Raw genomic sequence first — 26,563 nt, 5'->3', positions numbered from 1 at the left:
CAAAGTATTGGAGCTTCAGCATAAGTGTTTCCAATGAGTATTTAGGATTGATTTCCTTTAGGATTGATGGGTTTGATCTCCTCACTGTCCCCGGAACCTTCAAGAGTCTTCTCCAACACCACAATTTGAAAGTACCAGTTTTTTGGTCCTCAGCCTTCTTTTTGGTCCAGCTCTCACAAATAGCCTTGGCTTACTCAAGATCATGTTTCTGAGTATCAAGTGAGGACCTATTTTATATTTTGAGACATATTTGGAGATAGTTGTCAACATAGCACAGTAGTTTTTGGAATATTTCTATTTCGAGATGCAGAGGTACAGAAAACTTGACTGCCATTTTTGTGTTAACCAACTGAAGCAAAAACGAAATCCAGACATGTGATTTAGTGAACAAAAAGTAATGGAGGTAGGAAAGATCGTAACCCAGTAGTAATCCAGAGAGCTTATTTTAGTATAGCATTTAACTCCTCCTTTGTACTGCCTGAACCTTTGTCTGCTACACTTTCATCATCCTGACCTTTGCATCTTTGCCTGGCAAGTGTCCTCACAGTCTTTCTGCTGAGGTTACTTGGCTGGTGCCATATCAATACTTGTTGCCATCCCTTGTATATTTTCTATAACTTGCTATAGAACTCAGAAGGGTGGTTCTTGTCTGGAAGCCAAATTTTTGTGTTTATTTTTGCTGAAAAAAGATTTTTTTTTTTTTTGAAAAAAGATTTTTACTTAAAAGATAGTTTAAAGTGTATATGTAATCATTTCATCATTCTGACACAAATATTTTCATTTTTCTGGCTCCCTTATGCTCTCTGTTTTATTTTGCATGGTTGGAGTTATGTCTGTTTTAATATTTAATGTAAAGACATTCCTATTGTCATAATGTCTTCATTATTATCATTTCATTTGCTACATAACAGCTCATTTGCTACTTATTTTCTTGTAAGACTTTTTTTTTTTTTCGTGTTTTCTGTGTTTCTTTTCTAGCTAGTGCATGTTAGCATGCTTCCAATGAGTTTGAGAGAACTCCAGGAGATAGTGGAGGACAGGGAAGCCTGGCATGTTGCAGTCCATGGGGTCGCAAAGACTTGGGACACAACTAGTGACTGAACAACAAATAAGTATTTGAAATTTTAATGCAAGTATTAATGTTATTAGTTATCTTCACGCATGATTTTTTTCTCTTATATAATCCCCTATGAATATGTGTGTGGTATATATTTGTCTATATATGGCATATGTATGTATATAGCATATAGCTATATATGTGTACATGTACGATATGGCATATACATGTGCGTGTATGGCATATATGTGTATATAACATATAGTTAGTATGTGTATGTATATACATATAACAAATTTTGAAAGACAGTGAGAATTACTCATTATTCAGAATCAACAGTAGGAAAGCCCAGAGTTATATTGGGTAGCTACTAATTCAAACTTTACGGTTTGCTTTTCTCTGTAACATGCCATGTTGTTAGTGTGATGTAACCTTAGGTTACTCTTTTTACATTTCATATTTGTACATGAAAGTTAAAAAATACTATATAAAATAAAGAAATAAGACATATTTGATAGTTCAAAGATTTATATTGAAAATCATTCTTTCGTAAATAATAAGCATATATGAACTTCAAGAATGGTATGGAATCTACTTTAGTGTGGTAATATTTCAAATAGTTAAACATGTATCCTTAGAGTCTTTTCTCTGTAATAGTTACCTGGATATAGCTTGTGTAAAGCACAGAATATGCTGAAGTTTGTTGTGGGGGTGTTCAAGCATATTATATGTCTGACTTTTGGCTTGTCACAACTGGAAATAGATTGAATACTGCTTAATCATTTTATATTTATAGCTTAAAAAATATGAGTCTCTATGTATATGTATGCATGTATATATAGCTATAGTTGTGTCTATTTCTGGATCTTAGTTCTTACTAAGTTTATAGATTTTGAAATTCCATCATTATGCTGTTACTGTTGTTGCCTGAATACTTAAGGATTCTATTTCTAGTATTCAGAACTGAAGCTCTTCATTATGATGGTGCTTTAGTGTTTTTAGGACATTCTAAAATTTTTTTCTTCACATGAGATAAATTGTGTATTATTCCTTTTGTTTAGCCGAAATGTTTTATTTTCCATTTTCCACATGCTTCCTCCGTTGGGTACACAGTAAAAGCTGTGTTTATACCTCTGAGCTTTCCCTCACTTGCCCTGGGCTCTTGCCTTCCAGCCACCTTTACAGATATGCAAATTTCAGGGCTTCAGCACTGTCTGGAGCCTAGGCGCTGGGGAGTTTGTGTGGGTTCAGGTAAAGTCCTTCATTTCTAGTGGCTCCTGAACAGAAGAAAAAAGAAGAGAGTAGTGTGAAGAATAAAATGTCAGATCTTTAAAAATACCTGGTTTGAAATTTGAGTCCTTTAAAGGAATCATTGTGGTCATATTGTAGTATTTATTTATTTTTCTGCTTTGGTGGTTGTTTCTTCAGGAAATGCCCACAGTCCTCCTCCTCCACCAGCTGGCTCAGCACGAAGGCGCGTGGACCATACTTCCGTTGTTACCGCAGTACGTTGCCCATGAAATGTGCTCATCATTGGCATCTCTGCCCGACACTCGTAGGCTCCCTTGTTTTCTCACTAAGTGTGTTTTTCTCCGAGAGTTAGCAAGTAAAGTCATTGGATTCTATGACTGCTCCCTTAATCAGATTTCTTAATAATTGATTCTTAATTGTGAATAGCTTTTATTTTTAAATGTTTCTTTCTTAAAGGATATAATGTCAGTATATTTGATATTTTGAGACTGATTTTGAGATCTATTGAGCTGGGGTTTGTCATGGAAAAAGTTAACTTGAACTCTGGCTGTTCCATAAACCAGTAGTATCTGGCTTTTCTATTAATATAAGCTGAAACTATACATGGAAGAAAAACATAGGGGAAAAAAATTCAGATTTCTTGCTATTTTGTATGTCCTTTATTTGCTTCCTGCTTTCTCTTCCTTAATAAGTTTTAAACCTTGTCGTAAATTCACTTGATAAAAATGATTACTAGAATCTTTCTTTTTCTCAGCTTTTCTGTAATATATAGCAGAAATTCATCATGGATTTTCTTCTGTGAAGAAGAGACAAGAATACAAATTGTACAACTCTTAGAAACACTCAGAAGATATGACCCATCAAAGGTAAATACAACTTCAAGTATTTTTATTTTGCATGGAGAAAGTGCTTAAAGGAAGTTTAATTTTGATTAAGAGGTTTTTCAGTCTAATAAAAACACTTAATTTAAAATTAAGAGGAACAAAATAGGCCGCTCGCATCCTGTGATATGGAGCATATTCTATGGAATGTGTACCTCTCTCAATAAACTTGCTTTAACTTTAAAGAAAAAAGAATGAAATAGCAGTTAAATATCTGGAAGCAGTGTTAAATAATTCTCTTTGAGGTTCGGAGCTATCAGACAGATGGAACTTACAATGAGCCATTTTTAAATGGGAGAAAAAAAAACCACTTTATGTTTTACCAGTTTTAGAGAATTAAGAAAACTATAAACCAGAGTTAATAAATACTTTTAAATTGGTTATTTCTCTTCATCAACAATGACCACATATTGTTTTAGGTAAGAAATAACTTTCTGAGTGCCAGCTGTCTATTGGGCGCCTATGATAGCAGGAGCCTGGGCGGACAGACAAGGGTCTTGACTGGATGGATGGTGCAGAGCAGGGAGTGATGGACCATTGAAGAAGCAGTTACAGTTAAAAGTGAGACATCTTTTAAGGGAAACACTGGGCTTGTTAGAAGCAACACAGCAGGGCATCAGATCTTATCTGGGAAGGTCATTACATAATGTGACATTTAACCTGAGTCCCATGGAGTGAGTAGGAGTTAACGGGAGAGAGAGCTCTAGGCAGAGGGAACAGTGTCTGAGAAGGTCTGGAGGTGAGACAGATACGCCTTGTGAGAAAACTTCACCCCGCCTTCATATTTTAACGTTTTATCTCATGCAGATAAGATGTTGCAAATGGATCATGTTTACCTCTAAGTTCTGAGTGCTGAACACAGTGTTTAACACTTACTAGGTGGTCAGTAGATGTGTGTGTGTGTGTGTGTGTGTGTGTGTGCGCGCGCGTGCATCCATGCTCAGTCGTGTCTGACTCTTTGCAACCTCATGGACGGTAGCCTGACAGATTCCTCTGTCCATGGGATTTCCCAGGCAAGAATACTGGGGTGGGTTGCCACACTCTCCTCCAGGGGATCTTCCTGACCGAAGGATAAAACCTGCATCTCCTGTGTCTCCTGCATTGGCAGGTGGATTCTTTACCACTGAGCCACCTGGGAAGCCCTAAATATTTCTGTAGGACTGAGTAGCTCTGAAACATCAGCTGTCCTGCTGGACTACGTGCAGTGTCTCTGGAGGTTCAGAGGCAGCTCTGGAGCTTTGTGGAGAGTAAATTAGGCTGTTCAGTTCTCTTGGAGAAGCCCAGGTTATGCTCTGATCAATTTATGGGATTCTTTCAATGTGGAATAAGCAGCATCGGGCTCTTTCTGGTACTGCTATACACCTGCCCCACCCCTGTTCTGCTGCCCACTCCAGAAGTGAATCAGATTCAGTGAGGGTATGGAAAAGGAGCCGTGGCTTCCGGTGCCCGCGGGGTTTGTTGATGTGGACACACACAGAATTGGGCAACGGTGACCATTAGGTTGGTTTCTCAAACGCTGGAAAGTTTGTTACTACAATAAAACCACTGGTCTTGGTGCTTTTTAAATGCTGTGAGGACCCATTATAATTTCTCTTCATGCTTTTGAGTTCTGGGAAAACACAGATATAATTCAATGAGAAGGTTGTTAGGTTAAAAAAATAATTCCTCAAAGGAGAGAAGATTTATGAATGTTTCTCATTCCGTCTTTTCAGATGGTGCTGAGCAGGGTCTATGTGCCTTGTGCCATGTTTTATGTAAAACATTTGTTAGGCTTTTATGTTTTCCTTTGACTTGAGAAAAACCTCCCAGCTCTTTTTTGGAATGTAGGAGTTTTAATCGCCTCCTAGTGTTCGCTTCACCTGGAGATTATTTTTTCCATTATCCATAGCTCTAATTCTGTACAGAAGATGGTGACTCACTGTACTTTTTAATGAAAATTGGAATGATAAATTTTAAAGTTCAGAGCAAGTTCATGAAAAGCAGGTACAGAACTGAGGTAAAATAAGACATTTTCTCTTTTTTGAGCTCTACCACATGAAAAAAACTCGAGGATGTTTTATTTCATTAAAAACTAGCACTAAGGAATAAAAATTACATGATGTTGAAGTTAGCTCAAACCAGTGTTTTCTTCCCCCGACCATATGAAATTTTAGGAAAAAAGTATAAAGCAAACCTGGTTTTGATACTGACACAGATAAACTACATTAAAATAATATGTGTTACAGTGTCATTATTTTGTTGGATTCTGATTGTTTCCCTTCAATATCTTGTCATTCTCACTAATCAAATTTATGCTGTTATACAGTATTTTAAATGAAAAACTTTAATCTTTATTAAAGTAATTAATCTCTGTTAATTGCCTTTCTGGGTGATTTCTATAAATTTCTATATCTTATTGAAGTCTTTCTGTTTTTTTTTCCCTACAGTATGCTTTTATTATGTGTGCATTTGCTGAAATGTCTTTAAGTTTTAATTCTTAATAGAGGTAAAACATGAGTGCTGGCAAAGAGTAATTCTAAGATACTAATAGAACACTGAGTTATTCTTTTACAGTTTGTCTTAATAGTTTTTATTAAGATGCCATTAAGAAAATCATTGGACTTCCTTGGTGGCTCAGCTGGTAAAGAATCCGCTTGCAGTGCAGGAGACCTGGATTCGATCCCTGGGTTGGGAAGATCCCCTGGAGAAGGGAATGGCTACGCATTCCAGTATTCTGGCCTGGAGAATTCCATGGACTGTATACTCCATGGGGTCGCAAAGAGTTGGACACGACAGGGAGTGCTTCTTTACAGAATAGCTGTTAGTTTCTCTCCTAGAATAGTTTACAATATGCGTGTGTGCTCAGTCGCTCAGTTGTGTCCGGCTCTGCGACCCCAAGGACTGCAGCCCGCCAGGCTCCTCTGTCTGTGCGGATTCTCCAGGCAAGACAAGAATGGTGGAGTGGGCTGCCATGCCCTTCTCCAGGGGATCTTCCCCACCCAGATCGAACCCAGGTCTCCTGCATTGCAGGAGGATTCTTTAGTGTCTGAGCCACCAGGGAAGCCCTTTACAGTATAACCCCCCACAAAAATATTGAAAAACAGCCTTATATACTAGATAGCCAAACACTGCTATTAATCATTAAAATATAAAAATGTGTTCTGCATAAATTTATGTCTGGAACAGGAGATTATAACAGTGAAAGATTATTGAGAAAGGTGCTAAAATATACTGAAAATTGAAATGATAAACTTATCATTTATTTATGATGAAGTGTTTCTTTTCTTTAAACAAGCTATATTTACACGGTATGTTAAATGTGATGATTTTCATGTTGGTTAATGTTTAGTCATTTGAATTTTTAAGAAGATGTTGAATTTTCTATCTTAAGCCAAGGTTATTACTTCCCTTGCCCAGTGGTGACTTCATATATCCATAAAGTGTTGGGAAGAAACCCTCGGGTGGAACTAGGAACCTAGACACTCTGTTACGTGTCTACTTTCACGTCGGCTCATTTATGACTTGTTGCTGAACTGACCCAGACTGAGATGGGGAGGTGTTTGAAATATAGCCATGAGCAGAAGAGGGCTCTTAGGAGACAGCACTGTCTCTCTCCTGCTTTTATTTTCTGATAAGGAATAGGGAGTGAGGTCATGATGGCTGGATAACAGAAAATACTACCAAGCTTTAGAACTTCGGGTACTTGATTTAAACAATTCTGCTGATGTTTCTTTAATGGTTGCCTTTGAAAGCTCTCCCAGGATTGGTGCATCATTTAACACAAAACTCGGAGCACCTGGGACAGGTGAGGTAGCCTGCAGATACAATGGCGAGCGAAATGGACACCACCCCAGGTCACAAGGAGGGAGTGTTCATAATTATGCAGGGGAGATGGGCAATAGACAGACCTGAAATACTGCATCAGATGGTAGTAAGTGCTGTGGAGAAAAAGAACACAAAATGAGAGGGATGCTGGATAGACTGTGGGTGGACTTCCTTCTCTGTTTAGGGTATTTAGGAAGAACTTCACAGCTCACGTCAGCTTGAGCCACATGTGAAGGAGCCAAGGGAGTGAGTTTCTTGCTCTCTGATCCTGTGCCTGTGGCCCACGTACCCAACAGGAGCTGCAGACTCACCTGGTTCAAACATGAACTTTGCATTCCCCTCTGTTCCTCTTCCACCTCAGTCTCCCGCATCTCAGAAATGGCATTCCTGTCTATCAGCCTTTCCCTTCTCCAGCGGATCTTCCCAACCCAGGAATCGAACCGGGATCTCCTGCATTGCAGGCGGATTCTTTACCAGCTTCAGCTACCAGCTGAAGCCCTGGTATCTCTTGTATTGGGGTTGGCCAAAAAGTCCGTTTGGGTTTTTCTGTACAAACTCAAACTTCTTGGCCTACCCAATATTATTAATGTCTGATATTCACTTAAATTCCTAATTTTAGCTATTGCATTATTCATTTTTAGAATTTCTATCTGGCTCTTGTTTATGGGTTCTAGTTCTTTGGTAAAAATCATCTTTTCATCAATTTTCTTAACCATATTAACTATAGTTTAATTGCAAAATCTTATTTATGAAGCTCTAGTTCTCATTTTTCTGTTTTTGGTGTGGCCCTCTTTCTTGACGTGCAGGGTTAATTTTCACTAAATGTCAGCTATTTGATGTGAAAAACTGAAGAGATTGTGGGTAGTATCCCTTCCTACAGGAAGATTTTATCTTCGGGGTTGTAGACCTTGTTTGGGCATGTTTGTTTACAGATTTCCCTTATCTGTAGACCCTTTTCCCCGGTAGACCCTGTACTCCAGCCTTGGGCTCCCAGAACTATTGTTGAAGTTTTCCTCTGCTTAGATTTTGGCCACTTCACTGCTGTTTTCCACTTGGTTCTTGTGTTTTCCTCTTGGTTTTCGTGTAGCCGAGGAGTTGAAGGGAGATAGCAGGCAGGATTTTGGCGTCACTCCTTTGGGATCCGCATAAACCTCTGCCTTCGTGCAGCCTCCGGCTCCAGCTCTGTCTGCGGCGCCTCCATGCAGGAGTCCGCAGCTGCCGCTCTCTGCTCTGTGCTGTCCTTTGCTCCTGTTGTTCATTCGCTCAGTCGTGTCCAACTCTGTGACCCCATGGACTGCAGCACGCCAGGCTTCCCTGTCCATCATCAACTCCTAGAGCTTGCTCAAACTCATGTCCGTTGAGTCGGTGATGCCATCCAACCATCTCGTCCTCTGTCATCCCCTTCTCCTCCTGCCTTCCATCTTTCCCAGCATCCGGGTCTTTTCAAATGAGTCAGCTCTTTGCATCAGGCGGCCAAAGTATTGGAGCTTCAGCATCAGTCCTTCCAATTTAATATTCAGGGTTGATTTCCTTTAGGATTGATGGGTTTGATCTCTTTGCTGTCCAAGGGACTCAAGAGTCTTCTCCAGCACCACAGTTCGAAAACATCAGTTCTTTGGTGCTCAGCCTTCTTTATGATCCAACTGTCACATCTGTACATGACTACTGGAAAAACCATAGCTTTGACTATATGGACCTTTATCGGCAAAGGGATGTCTCTGCTTTAATACATTGTCTAGGTTTGTCATAGCTTTTCCTTTGCTCTGAGAACCAGCAAATTCCTCGAGGGTAAAGAAGATGAATATGAGATTCCCATAGGTGGGTTCCCTTGCTCTCTGGGATGTTAACCCTCACATCCTGTTTGCCTCTGTTGCTTTCTGATGCCCTCAATCATTTGCTCTCAGAATTTCTCCAGCTTTTGTACTTGTTCTTGGTGGAAGAGCAGGTCTGACCCAGGCTGTTCTCTTGTGACATATGAACCCTGGTCTCTCTTCAGCTTCTCTTTCGTACCTTGTTTCCCATATCCAGTATCTTCCAGCCACACTGGACTAAATTTCTTCATTAAATGTATATCAAGTGTTTTTTTTCCCACTTCGGGGACTTTATATCAACTGCCTCACCTGTTCTTCCCCAGATGTGTGCTCAGCTTAGTGATATTAAAGCTGAGTTCAATGGTTATCTCCTAAGAGGTTCCCTCTCTTTCCAGGGTGGTCCCCGTAACTCTGTTTTATTTTCATTGTAGCACATGCAGTCACTATCTGAACTCATTTTATTTTCCTGCTTGCTTTCTGTCCCCCCAGTTTTGTATAAGCTGTGTTCCCACCTGGTATGGGATAAATGTCAAATGTTAATTGATGACACATGATAAATGTTAATTGAATGAACGAATAAAATAAGCACTGATTCTGGAAAGAATTTTCTGTTTTCTCCTTCCTCTCATCTTTCAAGCACCAGGGGGTGGAGACAGCTCTGCAGCCGTGGGCTCCATGCTGGCTCCTGCCATGTCACCCATGGCTCTTTCCTGACCCCCCATACCTGGGAGAGTTACAATCCCTGTGGCAAATAAACTTCCTTGAATTATCCTAATTTGAGTGTGTCATCTTTCAGCCTACTGACTCTGCTTTGGTCAGTAAAAATAATCGAACCCAGGTCTCCCACATTGCAGGCACATCCTTTACCAGCTGAGCCGCAAGGGAAGCCCAAGAGTGCTGGAGTGGGTATCCTATCCCTTCTCCAGCGGATCTTCCCAACCCAGGAATCAAACCAGGGTCTCTTGCATTGCAGGTGGATTCTTTACCAACTGAGCTATCAGGGAAGCCAGTAAAAATAAATTAGTATATAAATTTCTACATTTGATTGTTTTTATGTTCAAATTGTATTCATAGAATATCACTTTGTTCCTAAATTCATTAAATAAATGTTGAACTAAACAAAAAAAAAGGAACAGTTTTCTTTAATAGTATTTTGATAGGAAATATTCTATAAAATAACATTTTTGTGTTTATAATATAATGATGACTAACATTTTGTTCATCCTGATGGTGTGATCTTAAATTGCTTTCTTCATAGACAAAGATTATGATGTATTCATTATCATATGAGTATTATATTTTTGTTAAAATTCTTTAAAAATATACAATCTGAAAAAAATATATACAATCTGTGCTTATGCTGTCACTCAGAATATTTAACTAAAACTAGTGGTACTCATTTGTTTTGGGTCTTGCATGAATGACTTTTTAAACATTTTTTCTATCTTTATTTAACAGGAATGGTTTTTAGGAAAAGCATTACATGACGAAGAATCTACAATAATTCACCATTATGCCTTTTCTGAAAATCCTACAGTTTTTAAATATCCAGACTTGGCTGCCGGCTGGGCCCTTAGTATCCCACTGGTAAACAAGTAAGAATTTATTAGACATTCTTTTCATTTTGTGTATGAATCGACTTTTATTTCGCTGAGTCTCGTAACTGGTGGACCTGAGTGAGCTTTTCAGCAGAGGCAGCGAGTGGAAGAGCAGGGGGACGGGCGGCAGGAGCCAGACACAGAGGCGCCATCCCGTCCCCGTCCTGTCTCAGGCTGCTCTGCGCTTCCGCTTCCTCACCTGCTGCAAAATGAGGTGAATGATGAGCTGTGAGACTAAGGCGGGCACACGAGGGCTCAGGACTCTCCACCCAGGAGGGGGCTGTCAGTGGACCTGGTGATCTCCAGGCGTGACTTCGTCAGTAAGGAAATGAATCCGCAGCATGCCTGTGGGGCTGGGTTGATGGCTGGTTATGTGCATGGATATATACACGAGTTTAAAACGGGGCCTGGGCAGAAGATGCTGTAGATAATCGTACCTGGCTATTTGTGTGATAATCCCAGTGATGCTTTTGTGATGTGAAAGGAGAAGGTAAATTGTAACTCAGGGGAAATATGGCTGTTGACAGCCCTCTTAACCTAAATAATTCAGATTATTTGTGAGTTTTTGTTCTTTCAGGAATGGAGAGTTGATAATGCAGTTGTGGTTTTTATTTCTGCAAAGATTAAAGTGTTTCTATTATTTCTTACACTAAGTGCCTTGTTTCTAGAGGTTGGAGCTCTGAAAAGCTTTTTAGCCCATTGTAGATGTACAAGGTAGTAGATATGTTGCCATCCGTGGTTGCCCAAAACTTCTGGACTGCTCCCTTGACATTTGAAATTTCTTTACAGTGTAATACTCTCCTTTGCAGTGTAAATGCAAGTGGCAGCAAAGTCCTCAGAGTGGATGAAAGGAATATTGGTGCTGGAATTGAAAGGGGAGATTGGTGCAGGAGTTCCACAGTGTTATTCAAGAGTCTGGTTCTCTCGGTCTCTCTGGCTTAGCGCACAGCATCATTTCATCCTAAATCTGTTTCACTTTGTGGTTTTAAGGCAGTAAGGGCTATGTGTTTCTTATCCGTGTCCAGCAGGAGAGAGCCTCTAACCATGGAGTATGCTAATCCTTAGTCTCTAGTTGTGCGTTTGTGTCAAGTTGCTACAGTCATGTCTGACTCTTTGAGACTATGGACCAAGGCCCGCCAGGCTCCTCTGTCCATAGGATTCTCCAGGCACAAATACTGGAGTGGGTTGCCATTTCCTTCTCCAGGGGATCTTCCCAACCCAGGGACTGAACCCGAATCTCTTAGGCCCTGCACCTGGGACATCTCTAGTTGGATCGTGTCCAGTTAAAGTTGATGGGGACAACTTAAGGCGTCTACAACCTCTGGACCGTGAACAGCTGCCAGGGAACTTTAGGGCATCAGTTGGGATCAAAATGACTCTGACTCTGGAGACCTCTTTATTGACCTAAAAAATTAATCAAAATCAGAATTCTCTTAGAAGGCTCTGTATTGTGTGGTTAGCCAACAGCGCCCACTGCAGGAGTGTTTATTCCCCGTGTCTGCTTTCCTTGACTGATGAATCAGTAGGTAGGGCAATGATTTATAGTTACTTATGAATTTCTTCTTTGCTTTTTGCTTCTCTTCTTCTCACAGCTATTTGTAAGGCCTTCTCAGACAACAGTTTTGCCTTTTTGTATTTCTTTTCCATGGGGATGGTCTTGATCCCTGTCTCCTGTACAATGTCACGAACCTCCGTCCATAGTTCATCAGGCTCTCTGTCTATCAAATCTAGTCCCTTAAATCTATTTCTCACTTCTACTGTATAGTCATAAGGGATTTGATTTAGTTCATACCTGAATGGTCTAGTGGTTATCCCTACTCTCTTCAGTTTAAGTCTGAATTTGGCAATAAGGAGTTCATGATCTGAGCCACAGTCAGCTCCAGGTCTTGTTTTTGCTGACTGTATAGAGCTTCTCCATCTTTGGCTGCAAAGAATATAATCAATCTGCTTTTGGTGTTGTCCATCTGGTGATGTCCATGTGTAGTCTCCTCTTGTGTTGTTGGAAGAGGGTGTTTGCTATGACCAGCGCATTCTCTTGGCAAAACTCTATGAGCCTTTGCCCTGCTTCATTCCGTACTCCAAGGCCAAATTTGCCTGTTACTCCAGGCAAACTCCTGTTTCTTGATTTCCTACTTTTGCATTCCAGTCCCCTATAATGAAAAGGACATCTTTTTTGGGTGTTAGTTCTAAAAGGTCTTGTAGGTCTTCATAGAACCATTCAACTTCGGCTTCTTCAGCGTTACTGGTTGGGGCATAGGCTTGGATTACCGTGATATTGAATGGTTTGCCTTGGAAACGAACAGAGATCATTCTGTCATTTTTTGAAACTGCATCCAAGTACTGCATTTCGGACTCTTTTGTTGACTATGATGGCTACTCCATTTCTTTTAAGGGATTCCTGCCCACAGTAGTAGATGTAATGGTCATCTGGGTTAAATTCACCCATTCCAGTCCATTTTAGTTCACTGATGCCTAGAATGTCGACATTCACTCTTGCCATCTCCTATTTGACCACTTCCAATTTGCCTTGATTCATGGACCTAACATTCCAGGTTCCTATGCAGTATTGCTCTTTACAGCATCAGACCTTGCTTCTATCACCAGTCCCATCCACAACTCGGTATTGTTTTTGCTTTGACTCCATCCCTTCTTTCTTTCTGGAGATATTTCTCCACTGATCTCCAGTAGCATATTGGGCACCTACCGACCTGGGTAGTTTCTCTTTCAGTGTCCTATCATTTTGCCTTCTCATACTCTTCATGGGGTCCTCAAGGCAAGAATACTGAAGTGGTTTGCCATTCCCTTCTCCAGTGGACCACATTCTGTCAGACCTCTCCACCATGACCTGACCGTCTTGGGTGGCCCCACACAGCATGACTTAGTTTCATTGAGTTAGACAAGACTGTGGTCCTGTGATCAAGTTGGCTAGTTTTCTGTGATTATGGTTTTAGTGTGTCTGCCCTCTGATGCCCTCTCGCAGCACCTACCGTCTTACTTGGGTTTCTCTTACCTTGCACGTGGGGTATCTCTTCATGGCTGCTCCAGCTGCGACAGACCGCGCAGAAGCACGCTAGCTGCGACGGTTACAAATAGCTGTGAAAAGAAGAGAAGAGAAAAGCAAAGGAGAAAAGGAAAGATATTCCCATTTGAATGCAGAGTTCTAAAGAATAGCCAGGAGAGAAAGAAAGCCTTCCTTAGCGATCAATGCAAAGAAATAAAGGAAAACAACAGAATGGGAAAGACTAGAGATCTCTTCGAGAAATAGAGATACCAAGGGAACATTTCATGCAAAGATGGGCTCAATAAAGGACAGAAATGGTATGGACCTAACAGAAGCAAAAGATATTAAGAAGAGGTAGCAAGAATACACAGAAGAACTGTACAAAAAAGATCTTCATGACCCAGATAATCACAATGGTCTGATCACTCACCTAGAGGCAGACATCCTGGAATGTGAAGTCAAGTGGGCCTTAGGAAGCATCACTACAAACAAAGCTAGTGGATGTGATGGAATTCCAGTTGAGCTAGTTCAAATCCTGAAAGATGATGCTGTGAAAGTGCTGCACTCAATATGCCAGCAAATTTGGAAAACTCAGCAGTGGCCACAGAACTGGAAAAGGTCCGTTTTCATTCCAATCCCTAAGAAAGGTAATACCAAAGAATGCTCAAACTACTGCACAATTGCACTCATCTCACACGCTAGTAAAGTAATGCTCAAAATTCTCCAAGCCAGGCTTCAGCAATATGTGAACCAAGAACTTCCAGATGTTCAAGCTGGTTTTAGAAAAGGCAGAGGAACCAGAGATCAAATTGCCAATATCCGCTGGATCATCGAAAAAGCAAGAGAATTCCAGAAAAACATCTATATCTGCTTTATTGACTGCGCCAAAGCCTTCGACTGTGTGGATCACAATAAACTATGGAAAATTCTGAAGGAGATGGGAATACCAGACCACCTGACCTGCCTCTTGAGAAACCTGTATGCAGGTCTGGAAGGAACAGTTAGAACTGGACATGGACCAACAGACTGGTTCCAAATAGGAAAAGGAATATGTCAAGGCTGTATATTGTCACCCTGCTTATTTAACTTATATGCAGAGTACATCATGAGAAACACTGGGCTGGAAGAAGCACAAGCTAGAATTAAGATTGCTGGGAGAAATATCAATAACCTCAGATAAGCAGATGACACCATCCTTATGGTAGAACGTGAAGAGGAACTAAAAAGCCCCTTGATGAAAGTGAAAGAGGAGAGTGAAAAAGTTGGCTTAAAGCTCAACATTCAGAAAACAAAGATCACGGCATCTGGTCCCATCACCTCATGGGAAATTGATGGGGAAGCAGTGAAAACAGTGTCAGACTTTATTTTCGTGGGTTCCAAAATGACTGCAGATGGTGACTGCAGTCATGAAATTAAAAGACGCTTACTCCTTGGAAGGAAAGTTATGACCAACCTAGATAGCACATTAAAAAGCAGAGACATTACTTTGTCAACAAAGGTTCATCTGAACAAGACTGTGGTTTTTCCAGTGGTCATGTATGGATGTGAGGGTTGGACTGTGAAGAAAGCTAGTGCCGAAGAATTGATGCTTTTGAACTGTGGTATTGGAGAAGACTCTTGAGAGTCCCTTGGACTGCAAGGAGATCCAACCAGTCCATCCTAAAGGAGATCAGTCCTAGGTATTCATTGGAAGGACGGATGCTGAAGCTGAAACTCCAATACTTTGGCCACCTCATGCGAAGAGTTGACTCATTGGAAAAGACCCTGATGCTTGGAGGGATCGGGGGCAGGAGGAGAAGGGAACGACAGAGGATGAGATGGCTGGATGGCATCACCGACTTGATGGGTATGAGTTTGGGTAAACTCCGGGGTTTGTGATGGATAGGGAGGCCTGGCGTGATGCGATTCATGGGGTCGCAAAGAGTCAGACACGACTGAGTGACTGAACTGAATGAATTTCTTCTGCTCAGTTCAGTTCAGTTGCTCAGTCGTGTCCAACTCTTTGGAACCCCATGGACTGCAGCGCATCAGGCCTCCCTGTCCATCACCAACTCCCAGAGTTTACTCAAACTCACATCCATTGAGTTGGTGATGCCATCCAGCCATCTGATCCTCTGTTGTTCCCTGCTCCTCCTCCCCCTAGTCCCTCCCAGCATCAGGGTCTTTACAAATGAGTCAACTCTTCGCATCAGGTGGCCAAAGGAATGGGGTTTCAGCTTCAACATCATTCCTTCCAATGAACATTCAGGACTGATTTCCTTTAGGATGGACCGGTTGGATCTCCTTGCAGTCCAAGGTACTCTTAAGAGTCTTCTCCAACACCACAGTTCAAAAGCATCAATTCTTCGGCTCTCAGCTTTCTTTATAGTCCAAATCTCTCATCCATACATGACTACTGGAAAAACCATACGCTTGACTAGATTGACCTTTGGTGACAAAATAATGTCTCTCTGCTTTTTAATGTGCTGTCTAGGTTGGTCATAACTTTTCTTCCAAGGAGTAAGTGCCTCTTTATTTCATGGCTGCAATCACCATCTGCAGTGATTTTGGAGCCCCCAAAAGAAAAGTCTGCCACTGTTTCCACTGTTTCTCCATCTATATGCTATGAAGTGATGGGACCAGATGCCGTGATCTTTGTTTTCTGAATGTTGAGCTTTAAGCCAACTTTTTCACTCTCCTCTTTCACTTTCATCAAGGGGCTCTTTAGTTCTTCTTCACTTTCTTCCATAAGGGTGGTGTCATCTGTATATCTGAGGTTATTGATATTTCTCCCAGAAATCTTGATTCCGGCTTGTGTTCTTCCAGCCCAGCATTTCTCATGATGTACTCTGCAAATAATTTAAATAAGCAGGGTGACAATATACAGCCTTGACATATTCCTTTTCCTATTTGGAACCAATATGTTGGTCCAATGTCCAGTTCTAACTGTTGCTTCTTGACCTGCATACAGATTTCTCAAGAGGCAGGTCAGGTGGTCTGGTATTCCTATGTCTTTCAGAATTTTCCATAGTTCATTGTGGTCCACACAGTCAAAGGCTTTGGCATAGTCAATAAAGCGAAATAGATGATTTTCTGAAACTCTCTTGCTTTTTTGATGATCCAGCAGATGTTGGCAATTTGATCTCTGGTTCCTCTGCCTTTTCTAAAACCAGCTTGAACATCTGGAAGTTCACAGTTCACGTACTATTGAATCCTGGCTTGGAGAATTTTGAGCATTACTTTACTAGCGTGTGAGATGAGTGCAATTGTGCAGTAGTTTGAGCATTCTTTGGGATTCCTTTCTTAGGGATTGGAATGAAAACGGACCTTTTCCAGTTCTGTGGCCACTGCTGAGTTTTCCAAATTTGCTGGCATATTGAGTGCAGCACTTTCACAGCATCATCTTTCAGGATTTGAACTAGCTCAACTGGAATTCCATCACCTCCACTAGCTTTGTTTGTAGTGATGCTTCCTAAGGCCCACTTGACATCACATTCCAGGATGTCTGCCTCTAGGTGAGTGGTCACACCATCGTGATTATCTGGGTTGTGAAGATCTTTTTTGTACAGTTCTTCTGTGTATTCTTGCCACCTCTTAATATCTTCTACTTCTGTTAGGTCCATACCATTTCTGTCCTTTATTGAGCCCATCTTTGCATGAAATGTTCCCTGGGTATCTCTGATTTTCTTGAAGAGATCTCTAGTCTTTCTCATTCTATTTTTTCCCTCTATTTCTTTGCAATGATCAGTGAGGAAGGCTTTCTTATCTCTCTTTGCTATTCTTTGGAACTCTGCATTCATGGGTACATCTTTGCTTTTCGCTTCTCTTCTTTTCACAGCTATTTGTAAGGCCTCCTCAGACAGCCATTTTTGCATTTCCTTTTCTTGGGGATGGTCTTGATTTCTATCTCCTGTACAATGTCACAAACCTCCGTCCATAGTTTATCAGGCACTATGTCTATCAGATCTAGTCCCTTAAATCTATTTCTCACTTCCACTGTATAGTCATAAGGGATTTGATTTAGGTCATACCTGAATGGTCTAGTGGTTTTCCCTATTTTCTTCAATTTAAGTCTGAATTTAGCAATAAGGAGTTCATGATCTGAGCCACAGTCAGCCCCTGGTCTTGTTTTTGCTGACTGTATAGAGCTTCTCCATCTTTGGCTGCAAAGAATATAATCAATATAATTTTGATATTGACTGTCTGGTGATGTCCATGTGTAGAGTCTTCTCTTGTGTTGTTGGAAGAGGGTGTTTGTTATGACCAGTGTGTTCTCCTGGCAAAACTCTTATTAGCCTTTGTCCTGCTTCATTCTGTACTCCAAGGCCAAATTTGCCTGTTACTCCAGGTGTTTCTTGACTTCCTATTTTTGCATTCCAGTCCCCTATAATGAGAAGGACATCTTTTTTGGGTGTTAAGTCTAGAAGGTCTTGTAGGTCTTCATAGAACTGTTCAACCAGCATCACTGGTTGGAGCATAGACTTGGATTACTGTGATATTGAATGGTTTGCATTGGAAATGAACAGAGATCATTCTGTTGTTTTTTGAAACTGCATCCAAGTACTGCATTTCGGACTCTCTTGTTGACTATGATGGCTACTCCATTTCTTCTAAGGGATTCTTGTCCACAGTAGTAGATATAATGGTCAGCTGAGTTAAATTCACCCATTCCAGTCCATTTTAGCTCACTTTTTCCTAAAAAATCGACATTTACTCTTGCCATCTGTTTGATCACTTCCAATTTGCCTTGATTCATGGATCTAACATTCCAGGTTCCTATAGCAGTATTGCTCTTTACAGCATTGGACCTTGCTTTCTTCACCAGTCACATCCACAACTGGGTGTTGTTTTTCTTTGGTTCCATCTCTTCATTCTCTCTGGAGTTATTTCTCCACTGATCTCTAGTAGCATGTTGGGCACCTATCGACCTGGGGAGTTCATCTTTCAATGTCCTGTCTTTTTGCCTTTTCATACTGTTCATGGGGTTCTCAAGGCAAGGATACTGAAGTGGTTTGCCATTCCCTTCTCCAGTGGACCACATTTTGTCATTTCTTCTGCTCAAGTCATCAGAAAAACTGGTTACTTAAAACATCTCATGATACTCACTTTCTTAGGCTTTCTCATTAGAAATACTTCCTCAGTGGAAATATATTCTACATCAGTTGAGTTCATTTGCTCAGTCATGTCCGACTTTGCAACCCCATGGACTGCAGCACACCAGGCCTCCCTGTCCATCACCAACTCCCAGAGTTTGCTCAAATTCATGTCCATTGTGTCAGTGATGCCATCCAACCATCTCATCCTCTGTCGTCCCCTTCTCCTGCCTTCAATCTTTCCCAGCATCAGGGTCTTTTCTAGTAAGTTAGTTCTTTGCATTAGTGAGTGTTGAATTAACACTTTCCAACCTTTCCTGGTGATCCATCTAATGTGATCTCCTCACCCTAACATCAATTTTAAAAAATTGCATTTTTGGAGACATGCTCGTTAATTTTCAATAAGGTGATTTCTTTGAATAAGTGTTACTACAGAACACAGTTATTGGTTTCTTCTGTTGTTTTTCTACCAGCAAACCTTATCTTGATTTCCTCCAATATCTTACTCTGTTGACTATCTCACAAGTGGCATTAGAAAAGTCAGTAGGAAGTTTTCCTAATACAGAATTGAGGGGTTTGCCATTTGTTGCAAGTTTCCAGTCTAGCTGTTGTGTGATTAGAACTGAAATCTGAATGTCAAATGTCTTATTTGCTGGGAACTGAATATTTAATGAAGAAATATTTTCATGAAATAAAATGGGATTTCTGGCCTTGTTGGTTCCTGAAATTCACATTTGAACAGTCCTTGAGTATAGCCCTTGGTTGGTGTATAGAAAAATGAAACCTAGGTCCTATCACTGGGACTTGCCTCTTAAGTTAGGTGAATTCCCCCTGCACGCTTTTAGAACTGGGACTCCTTTGCAAGATGACTGGGTTAGACTCTGGGTGTCCCATGAGGCTGACTCATCCAAGGGAAGTTCGTGATATTGATTAACCATCACTGGTTCTGGCAGATTCCATGGGTTGCTAAAGGCAGCCACTTACAGATGTCAGCGTACGCACTGATCTGTCTCTAGTCAATCAGTGCTCATCTTAAAGAGAGTCTGTCAGTGGCTGTCACTTTCTGTCCTCTGGTTTTCTTCAAAGGAAAATGTTCAAGAACTGAGTGAGAAAGAAACTTAGAAAGTCAGGAGTAGAGAGCCTGTTCAGGGTGACAGTTCAGAGGTGTTTATTGTCTATTAAGAAGTGGCAGGGGTGGCATGGCCATCTGACATTGGAGTCTGATCATAGTTCTCTGTTCCTTTCCTGTGGCAGTAAGCTCAGGTATGACTTATTTTTGGTCTTTGGAGTCTGAATATGGTCTGATCAGATTTTGAAGGCACTTGTCATGAGTCCAAATTCCAAAGTTAACTTAAAAGAGTTTATTTATAAAAACTGGCTCCAGCCAAGCAGAATTCGAGCTGGGCAAGATTCTGTGCCAGGGCAGGTTTTTCCCTCTTAATATATATCAGGAATGCACTGAGAATGCAGTCTCTTTATGTAACATCCTCACCCACTCCTGCTCCTGGGTCCGTGGGCAGATACCCAGCAGGAATGTGACAGAGATTCTTTCGGGCTTTTTTAGGGCTGTCGGCCGTCAAGCCACATTCGTATCAGCTGTGAAACCAGTGCTTTATAACTAAGCATAAATTACAACCTGTGGCCTCCTCCTCCATCTCTGTGAGACGGCGTCTAAAGCCTGTGCTCTGTGACAGCCTGGAGGGATGGGGTGGGGAGGGAGGTGGGGGGTTCAGGACTGAGGGGACACGGGTATGCCTGTGGCCAGTTCATGTTGATAAATGGCAAAAACTAGCACAGTATTGTAACTATCCTCCAGTTAAAATAATTTTTTTTTAAAAAAGAAAATATTTGTGCTTCAGCCAGGCTGAAAACTCAGTAAGACTTTAGAAATTTGTTACTACTTTTCTTTTTAAAATCACTGTGATTTCTTTGCAGTTAAAATATTTATTAAGTGAAAGTGTTAGTCACTTAGTCATGTCCAACTCTTTGCGACTCCATGGACTGCAGCCCGCCAGGCTCCTCTGTCCATAGGATTCTCCAGGCAAGCATGCTGAAGTGGGTAACCATTCCCTCCTCCAGGGGATCTTTCCGAACCAGGGATCGAACCCGGGTCTCCTGTGTTACGGGCAGATTCTTTACCATCTGAGCCACCAGGGAATATTTATTAGGAGGTTTGTAATTGCAGTGAGGGGTCCTATCTCTAGTCCTGTAACAGCATAGAACCATGCGGCATCTGAGTGGTCTTGGTAAGTGTGCAATTCTCTCTCACTCAGCTTGGTATCAAGGAATATATTGGTATTTGCTCTCACCCATCCAGGTTGCTCACTGAGCACTGGTTTTGGGGGGCAGTGGGCAGTGTTGGGGGTACACAGCAGGAGAAGTATAGAGGGTGTTGTGGGGCTGCTGTGTGTGATGGATGAATGGGCTGTGCTTCCCACTATGGGAGCAAAGGAAGCTTCTGTTTAGTCTTGAGGGAAAGTCTGGAAGCCCTTGAATTTGGTCTTAAAGAAAAGGCTGCCAGGCGAAGGTTGGGTCGGGATGAACTGGGCCAGGGGTGTGCTCTGGGGGTGGCAGGAGGGTGCTGAGGAGCCAGGGATTCTAGAGCCTGGTGGGGTTTGGGGCTTTTTCTGTGTTGAAAAGAGCCATTAATGATTTTTTGAAGCAAGAAAATAACTTGAAACTGTTATTCTTTCCTGAAACCATCTGCTCTCTCCCCCTGACATCTCCACAAACTGTAGTTCATCAGGGTCATTAAACATAGGAGACTGAAAAAAAAAAAAAATAGGAGACCGAAACATAACAACCTGTGTTTCCTTGTCATGCAAGCTTCTTTTCTGTTCCTTTCTGTTATTCAGTCAAGGATTATCAAGAGTTAACACACTTTATGGCTTTTTGAAAGACATTTATTATGTCGTATTGTGTTTTATGGTATTTTCCAGGTGTTGAAATAGTGAAACCTGTGTTTACAACAAGTCTTCCCTTCATTTCCTGGTGCACAAATAATTCTGTTTTCATAGTCCTTTGCCTTAAGGAAATGAAAGTCTTCACTTTTACCTTAAAATTTCTATTTTTGTTTTCAAATATTAGAAAGTCTCAAGAATGTATTACTCTTGTTTGATGCCTATTTTGGTTTTTAAAAAACCTCACATTGTCTCTTATTTTCTAGGCTTACAAAGAGATTAAAGAGTGAATCCCTGAAGTCTGACTTCACGATAGATTTAAAACATGAGGTGGGTCGTGAACTTGTTTGGTTAAAAGTCTTCGTAATCAAGAATCTGTGTCTTTTTAAATGGTAATAAGGTCATACACATCGATAATTACCTTAAACATAAACAGGTTTAATGCACCAACCAAAAGACAAAGGCTGGCAGATGAAAACACCTGCATGTTTGCACTTCCACTTACCACATCACTTACTTAACCCCCCAAGTTGTAGGTAATTATTTTATAGTGTTAAGTTAATCATATTTCCATTATGGCTTTTAATTGTAATTGTAATTATTTTTTGTCTGGCTATTCATTGTGAAAACTTATAACCATCTTTTACTTTTGTGATTATGTAATATTATTTGCTTAATACCATTATATTATGGTTGGTTAACAGAAAATAGTAGAATTCTATATTACTAAAGTGAAAGTGTTAGTTGCTCAGTTGTGTCTGACTCTTTGTGACCCCATGGACTGTAGCCCACCAGGCTCCTCTGTCCATGGGATTTTCAAGAATACTGGGGGGCGGGGGGAGGGTTGCCTTCTTCGCTGGAGAAGCATCTTCCTGATCTAGGGATCAAACCTGGGTCTCCTGCATTGCAGGTGGATTCTTTACTGCCTGAGCCACCAGGGAACCCAGAGGTGAATGTTTAAAAAACTTGCCAAAATGTCATTAAAATACCTCTGGTCTAATCTGGTGCTTCGGTTGCTCGCATGCCTCCGTCGCGTCTCTGGTCTGATCCGGCGCTTCGGTTGCCCGCATGCCTCGGTCGCGTCTCTGGTCTGAGCTGGTGCTTCGGTTGCTCGCATGCCTCGGTCGCGTCTCTGAGCTGGTGCTGTGCAGCAGGATGGAGCCATCTGGTCCCCTGGCATTTAGTGGACCCTGGTCGCTAAGCATCCTGGGGCAGGTGGCAGGCGTGCCATCGTGAATCCAGTAGTCTCTGATCATCAGTTAGGAAGGTCTCTCTGTGCAGCTTATTCATGGGTACATCTGATGGCCAACCTCCTTTCCCTCCAGAGAATTCTGAGTCTTAGGACATTGGGGTCAGTCATGACACGTAGCTCAGTCCAGCAGCACTGGCCGCCTGCCAGGAGCAGAAAGGGCACTCAAAGGATTTTCATTTGAGGGGTGTTTTTAAATTATGAAAATACATGTCAGAAATCATTCTTTTCCATGAGAGGGAGGGAATGACTAGTTGAAAGCCAGGGTCTGTCTAGATATTTTTAATGGATAATCAGCTCAGGTATAGATTCCCAGGTTTGGGAGCTTATGGAACATTGAATAACATACAAAAAAAAAAAAAAACCGGAAAAAAAGCTCTTAACATACCTGAAAGGTATAAACATCAGTCAAAATATCTGTGTTTAAGAGAGAGAACTTGACTGGTTGCCTGGATGTATCTCCCCAAGAGGACCCCACTTTGTTCTCACCAGAGTAAATAGCTTTCTTGAATTCTCTCCCTCTCCCCCTTCTCTTATTATTGTATAATGTATGAATGTATCTCTGAATATATACTATGTAGTTTCGCATCCATGAATATGATTATAATTTGATTTGAAACTCATCTGTGTTGGTATGTGCAGCTTTAATGAATTTATCATCACTTTCTATAAAGTCTGTCTCAGGACTATACCATGGTGCATTTGCCCAGCCTCCTGGTTGTGGGCCTCTGGGTCACTCCTGACTTTTTGCTATTACAGTCCCTGCTTCTGTGAACATCTTTTACACATGTCATGGTGATCATCTGTAAGAGTTTCTGAATAGCAGAAGCTTTTAGATTGTTTTGTGACTGGGACTCACTTTAAAAAATATGTTTTTCATTGTGACTCAGTGTACTTGTGTGTTGTTCTTGTGTTTTGTTATTGATTTCCAGCTTAGCATGACTGGTCTGTATAACAGTCATTTGAAATATTTTTAGGCTTGACTCTAAGACCAGGTTCATGTTCAGTTTTCAGAAATGGAGAAAAGGATATACGTGCTCTGATTGGAGGGTACATTATTCTCTTCAGGGGCTTTCCTGGTGGCTCAGATGGTAAAGAATCCACCTGCAATGCAGGAGACCTGGGTTTGATCCCTGGTTCAGGAAGATTCCCTGGAGGAGGGCATGGCTGCCCACTCCAGTATTCTTGCCTGGAGAATCCCACGGACAGAGGAGCCTGGTGGGCTAGAGTCCATGGGGTCGCAAAGAGTCAGACATGACTAAATGACTGACACTTTCACTTATATCTGCTAAAGAAGAAATAGATAAATCAGTTAATCTTGTGTGCTTTTCACATATTTCCTCCCTCTCTCCCTTCCTCCTTTTTTTTGTTTTGTCTGCTTGATATGTCATTTACTAAGGGAGGGATATGAAAATCTTCCCTATGAGTGGTGACAGTGTCTCTTTGTGGAACTGCCAACTCTTGCTATTTATAGTCTGGGGCTATGTCAGTAAGAAGCGTACGGGTTTAGAATTGTCATGTTCTCTTGGTAAATTATCTTTATCTCTAGTAATGCTTGTTGCCTCAGTGTTTACCTTGTTGATAGGAACACTTCTATACTAGCTTTCTTTTGGTGTTTGCCTCATAATTGTTTTTCATCTTTTTTCTTTCAGTAGTTTCATGTCCTCATCTTTTGATGTGTTTCTCTTGAAGAGGATATGCTTATCTTTTTCTCCCAGTTTGACAACCTTTATCTTCAAACCACGTAGCAAATTTACATTTACATTTTTCAGGATATGTTGTTGTCGGTCGCTTAGTCATGACTGACTCTTTTGTGACCCTGTAGCCCACCAGGCTCTTCTATCCATTGGATTTTGCAGGCAAGAATACTGCAGTGGGTTGCCATTCTCTTCTCCAGGGGATCTTCCCGACCAGGGATCGAACCCATGTTTCCTACTTTGCACCTTTGTTCCCCCTCCCGTTTTTCTTTTTCTAACCCTAACCCTTTTGGAAGTTCAGTCTCAGTGTTTGTTTCTTAATGGTTATTTTAAACATTTTAACATGCATGCTTAACCTTGTTGTTGTTTAGTCATTAAGTCTTGTCTGACTCTTTGCCACCCCATGGACTGCAACAGGCCAGACTCTGTTATCCACTGTTTCCCAGAGTTTGCTCAAGTTCATGTCCATTGAATGGGTGATGCTTACCTAACCATGGCTAATTAGTCAATATCCTGAAAATTTAAGGACCTGAGAATATATCCCTCTCTCAATCTGATGCTCTTTTGTCCAGCAGCTTTGTTCTGTCATTTCTTTTAACTCTGCAACTCAGATGTTGCCCTTACTTTATGTGGTTACCATTTGCATTAACTTAAACCCTGTATTTCCTCACATTAACTTAAATCCCTGTATTTTGTTTTGCTTCTGGACCCTGCTAATGGAGATCATTTTTATTCTTCCTGAAGTATATCGTTCAGAATTTCCTTTTCAGTGAGGTGGCAAATTCTCAGGTTTTCCTTTAAAGATAATTTATTTCAGCTTTGTTCTTGAGGCATGATTGCATTGTGTGTTCAAGTCCAGGTTGTGAGAGACCTTTCGTCTAATCACAGCAGCGCTGCTCCCCTGTGCCCTTTCTTCTGTTACTGCTGTTGTGTTGGGTGATAAGCCATCACTCTCACCTGATTGTAGCCAATCTGCTGTTTCTCTGGCTGCTTTAAGATTGTTCTTTGTCTTTGGTGTTCTGCTGTTTTCACTTGTTCAGTCACTCAGTCCTGTCTGGCTCTTTGCAACACCATGGACTGCAGCATGCCACTCTTCCCTGGCTTTGTCTGTCTCCCAGAGTTCACTCAAACTCATGTCTGTTGAGTCAGTAATGCCATCCAAACATTTAATTCTCTGTCACCTGCTTCTCCTCCTGCCCTCAATCTTTCTTAGCATCAGGGTCTTTTCCAATGAGTCAGCTCTTCACATCAGGTGGCCAAAGTATTGGAGCTCCAGCTTCAACAACAGTCCTCCCAATGAATATTCAGGGTTACTTTCCTTTTGGATTGACTGATTTAATCTTCTTGCTGTCCAGGGGACTCTCAGGAGTCTTCTCCAGCATCAGAGTTTGAAAGCATTAATTCTTTGGTCCTCAGCCTTCCTTATGGTCTAACTGTCACATCCATACGTGACTACTGGAAAAACCATAGCTTTGACTGGACAGACCTTTTTTGGCAAAGTAATGTCTCTGCTTTTTAATATTGTCTAGGTTTGTCATAGCTTTTCTTCCAAGGAGCAGTTTCACTATGGGGTGTGTGTGAGTGTGTGTGTGTGTGTGTGTGTGTGTGTGTGTGTGTGTGTGTGTGTGTGTGTGTGTGTAGAGGGCTTCCCTGGTGGCTCAGATGGTAAAGAATCTGGGGTGTGTGTGTGTGTAGAGGGCTTCCCTGGTGGCTCAGATGGTAAAGAATCTGCCTGCAATGTAGGAGACCCAGGTTCGATCCCTGGGTCTGAAAGGTCCCCTGGAGAAGGGAATGGATACCCACTGCAGTAGTCTTGTCTGGAGAATTCCATGGACAGAAGAGCCTGGCGGGCTGCAGTCTGTGGGGTCACAAAGAGTCAGACATGACTGAACAACTAACATATACACACACACATGCAGACACATACACCATATACTTTATTTTCTTGGGCTCCAAAATCACCGCAGATGGTGACTGCAGCCATGAAATTAAAAAACACTTTCTGCTTGGAAGAAAAGCTATGAAAAACCTAGACGGCATATTAAAAAGCAGAGACATTACTTTGCCAACAAAGGTCCATCCAGTCAAAGCTATGGTTTTTCCAGTAATCATGTATAGATGTGAGAGTTGGACCATAAAGAGGGCTGAGCACTGAAGAAATGATGCTTTTGAACTGTGGTGTTGGAGAAGACTCTTGAGAGTCCCTTGGACTGCAAGGAGATCAAATCAGTCCATCCTAAAG

General features: G+C 41.4%; 1 protein-coding gene across 3 annotated transcripts in view; it reads left to right on the top strand.

Annotated features, from left to right (window-relative positions):
• Positions 1 to 26,563, top strand: part of B3GLCT (beta 3-glucosyltransferase) — a 113,532-nt gene that overhangs the window by 48,953 nt on the left and 38,016 nt on the right. For all 3 annotated transcript variants that reach the window (XM_043891758.1, XM_043891756.1, XM_043891757.1), the window contains 4 exons: positions 2,486 to 2,562; positions 3,063 to 3,174; positions 10,263 to 10,399; positions 21,642 to 21,705. In XM_043891758.1, the coding sequence (XP_043747693.1) occupies positions 2,486 to 2,562; positions 3,063 to 3,174; positions 10,263 to 10,399; positions 21,642 to 21,705 (390 nt within the window). The remainder of the gene's footprint in view (positions 1 to 2,485; positions 2,563 to 3,062; positions 3,175 to 10,262; positions 10,400 to 21,641; positions 21,706 to 26,563) is intronic.

The sequence above is a fragment of the Cervus elaphus genome, chromosome 30 (genome assembly GCF_910594005.1).
Source record: "Cervus elaphus chromosome 30, mCerEla1.1, whole genome shotgun sequence".
In the NCBI taxonomy this organism is placed as follows: Eukaryota; Metazoa; Chordata; class Mammalia; order Artiodactyla; family Cervidae; genus Cervus; species Cervus elaphus.
Note: the sequence above shows the minus strand (reverse complement) of the source record. Positions and strands in the feature narration are given on the sequence as shown.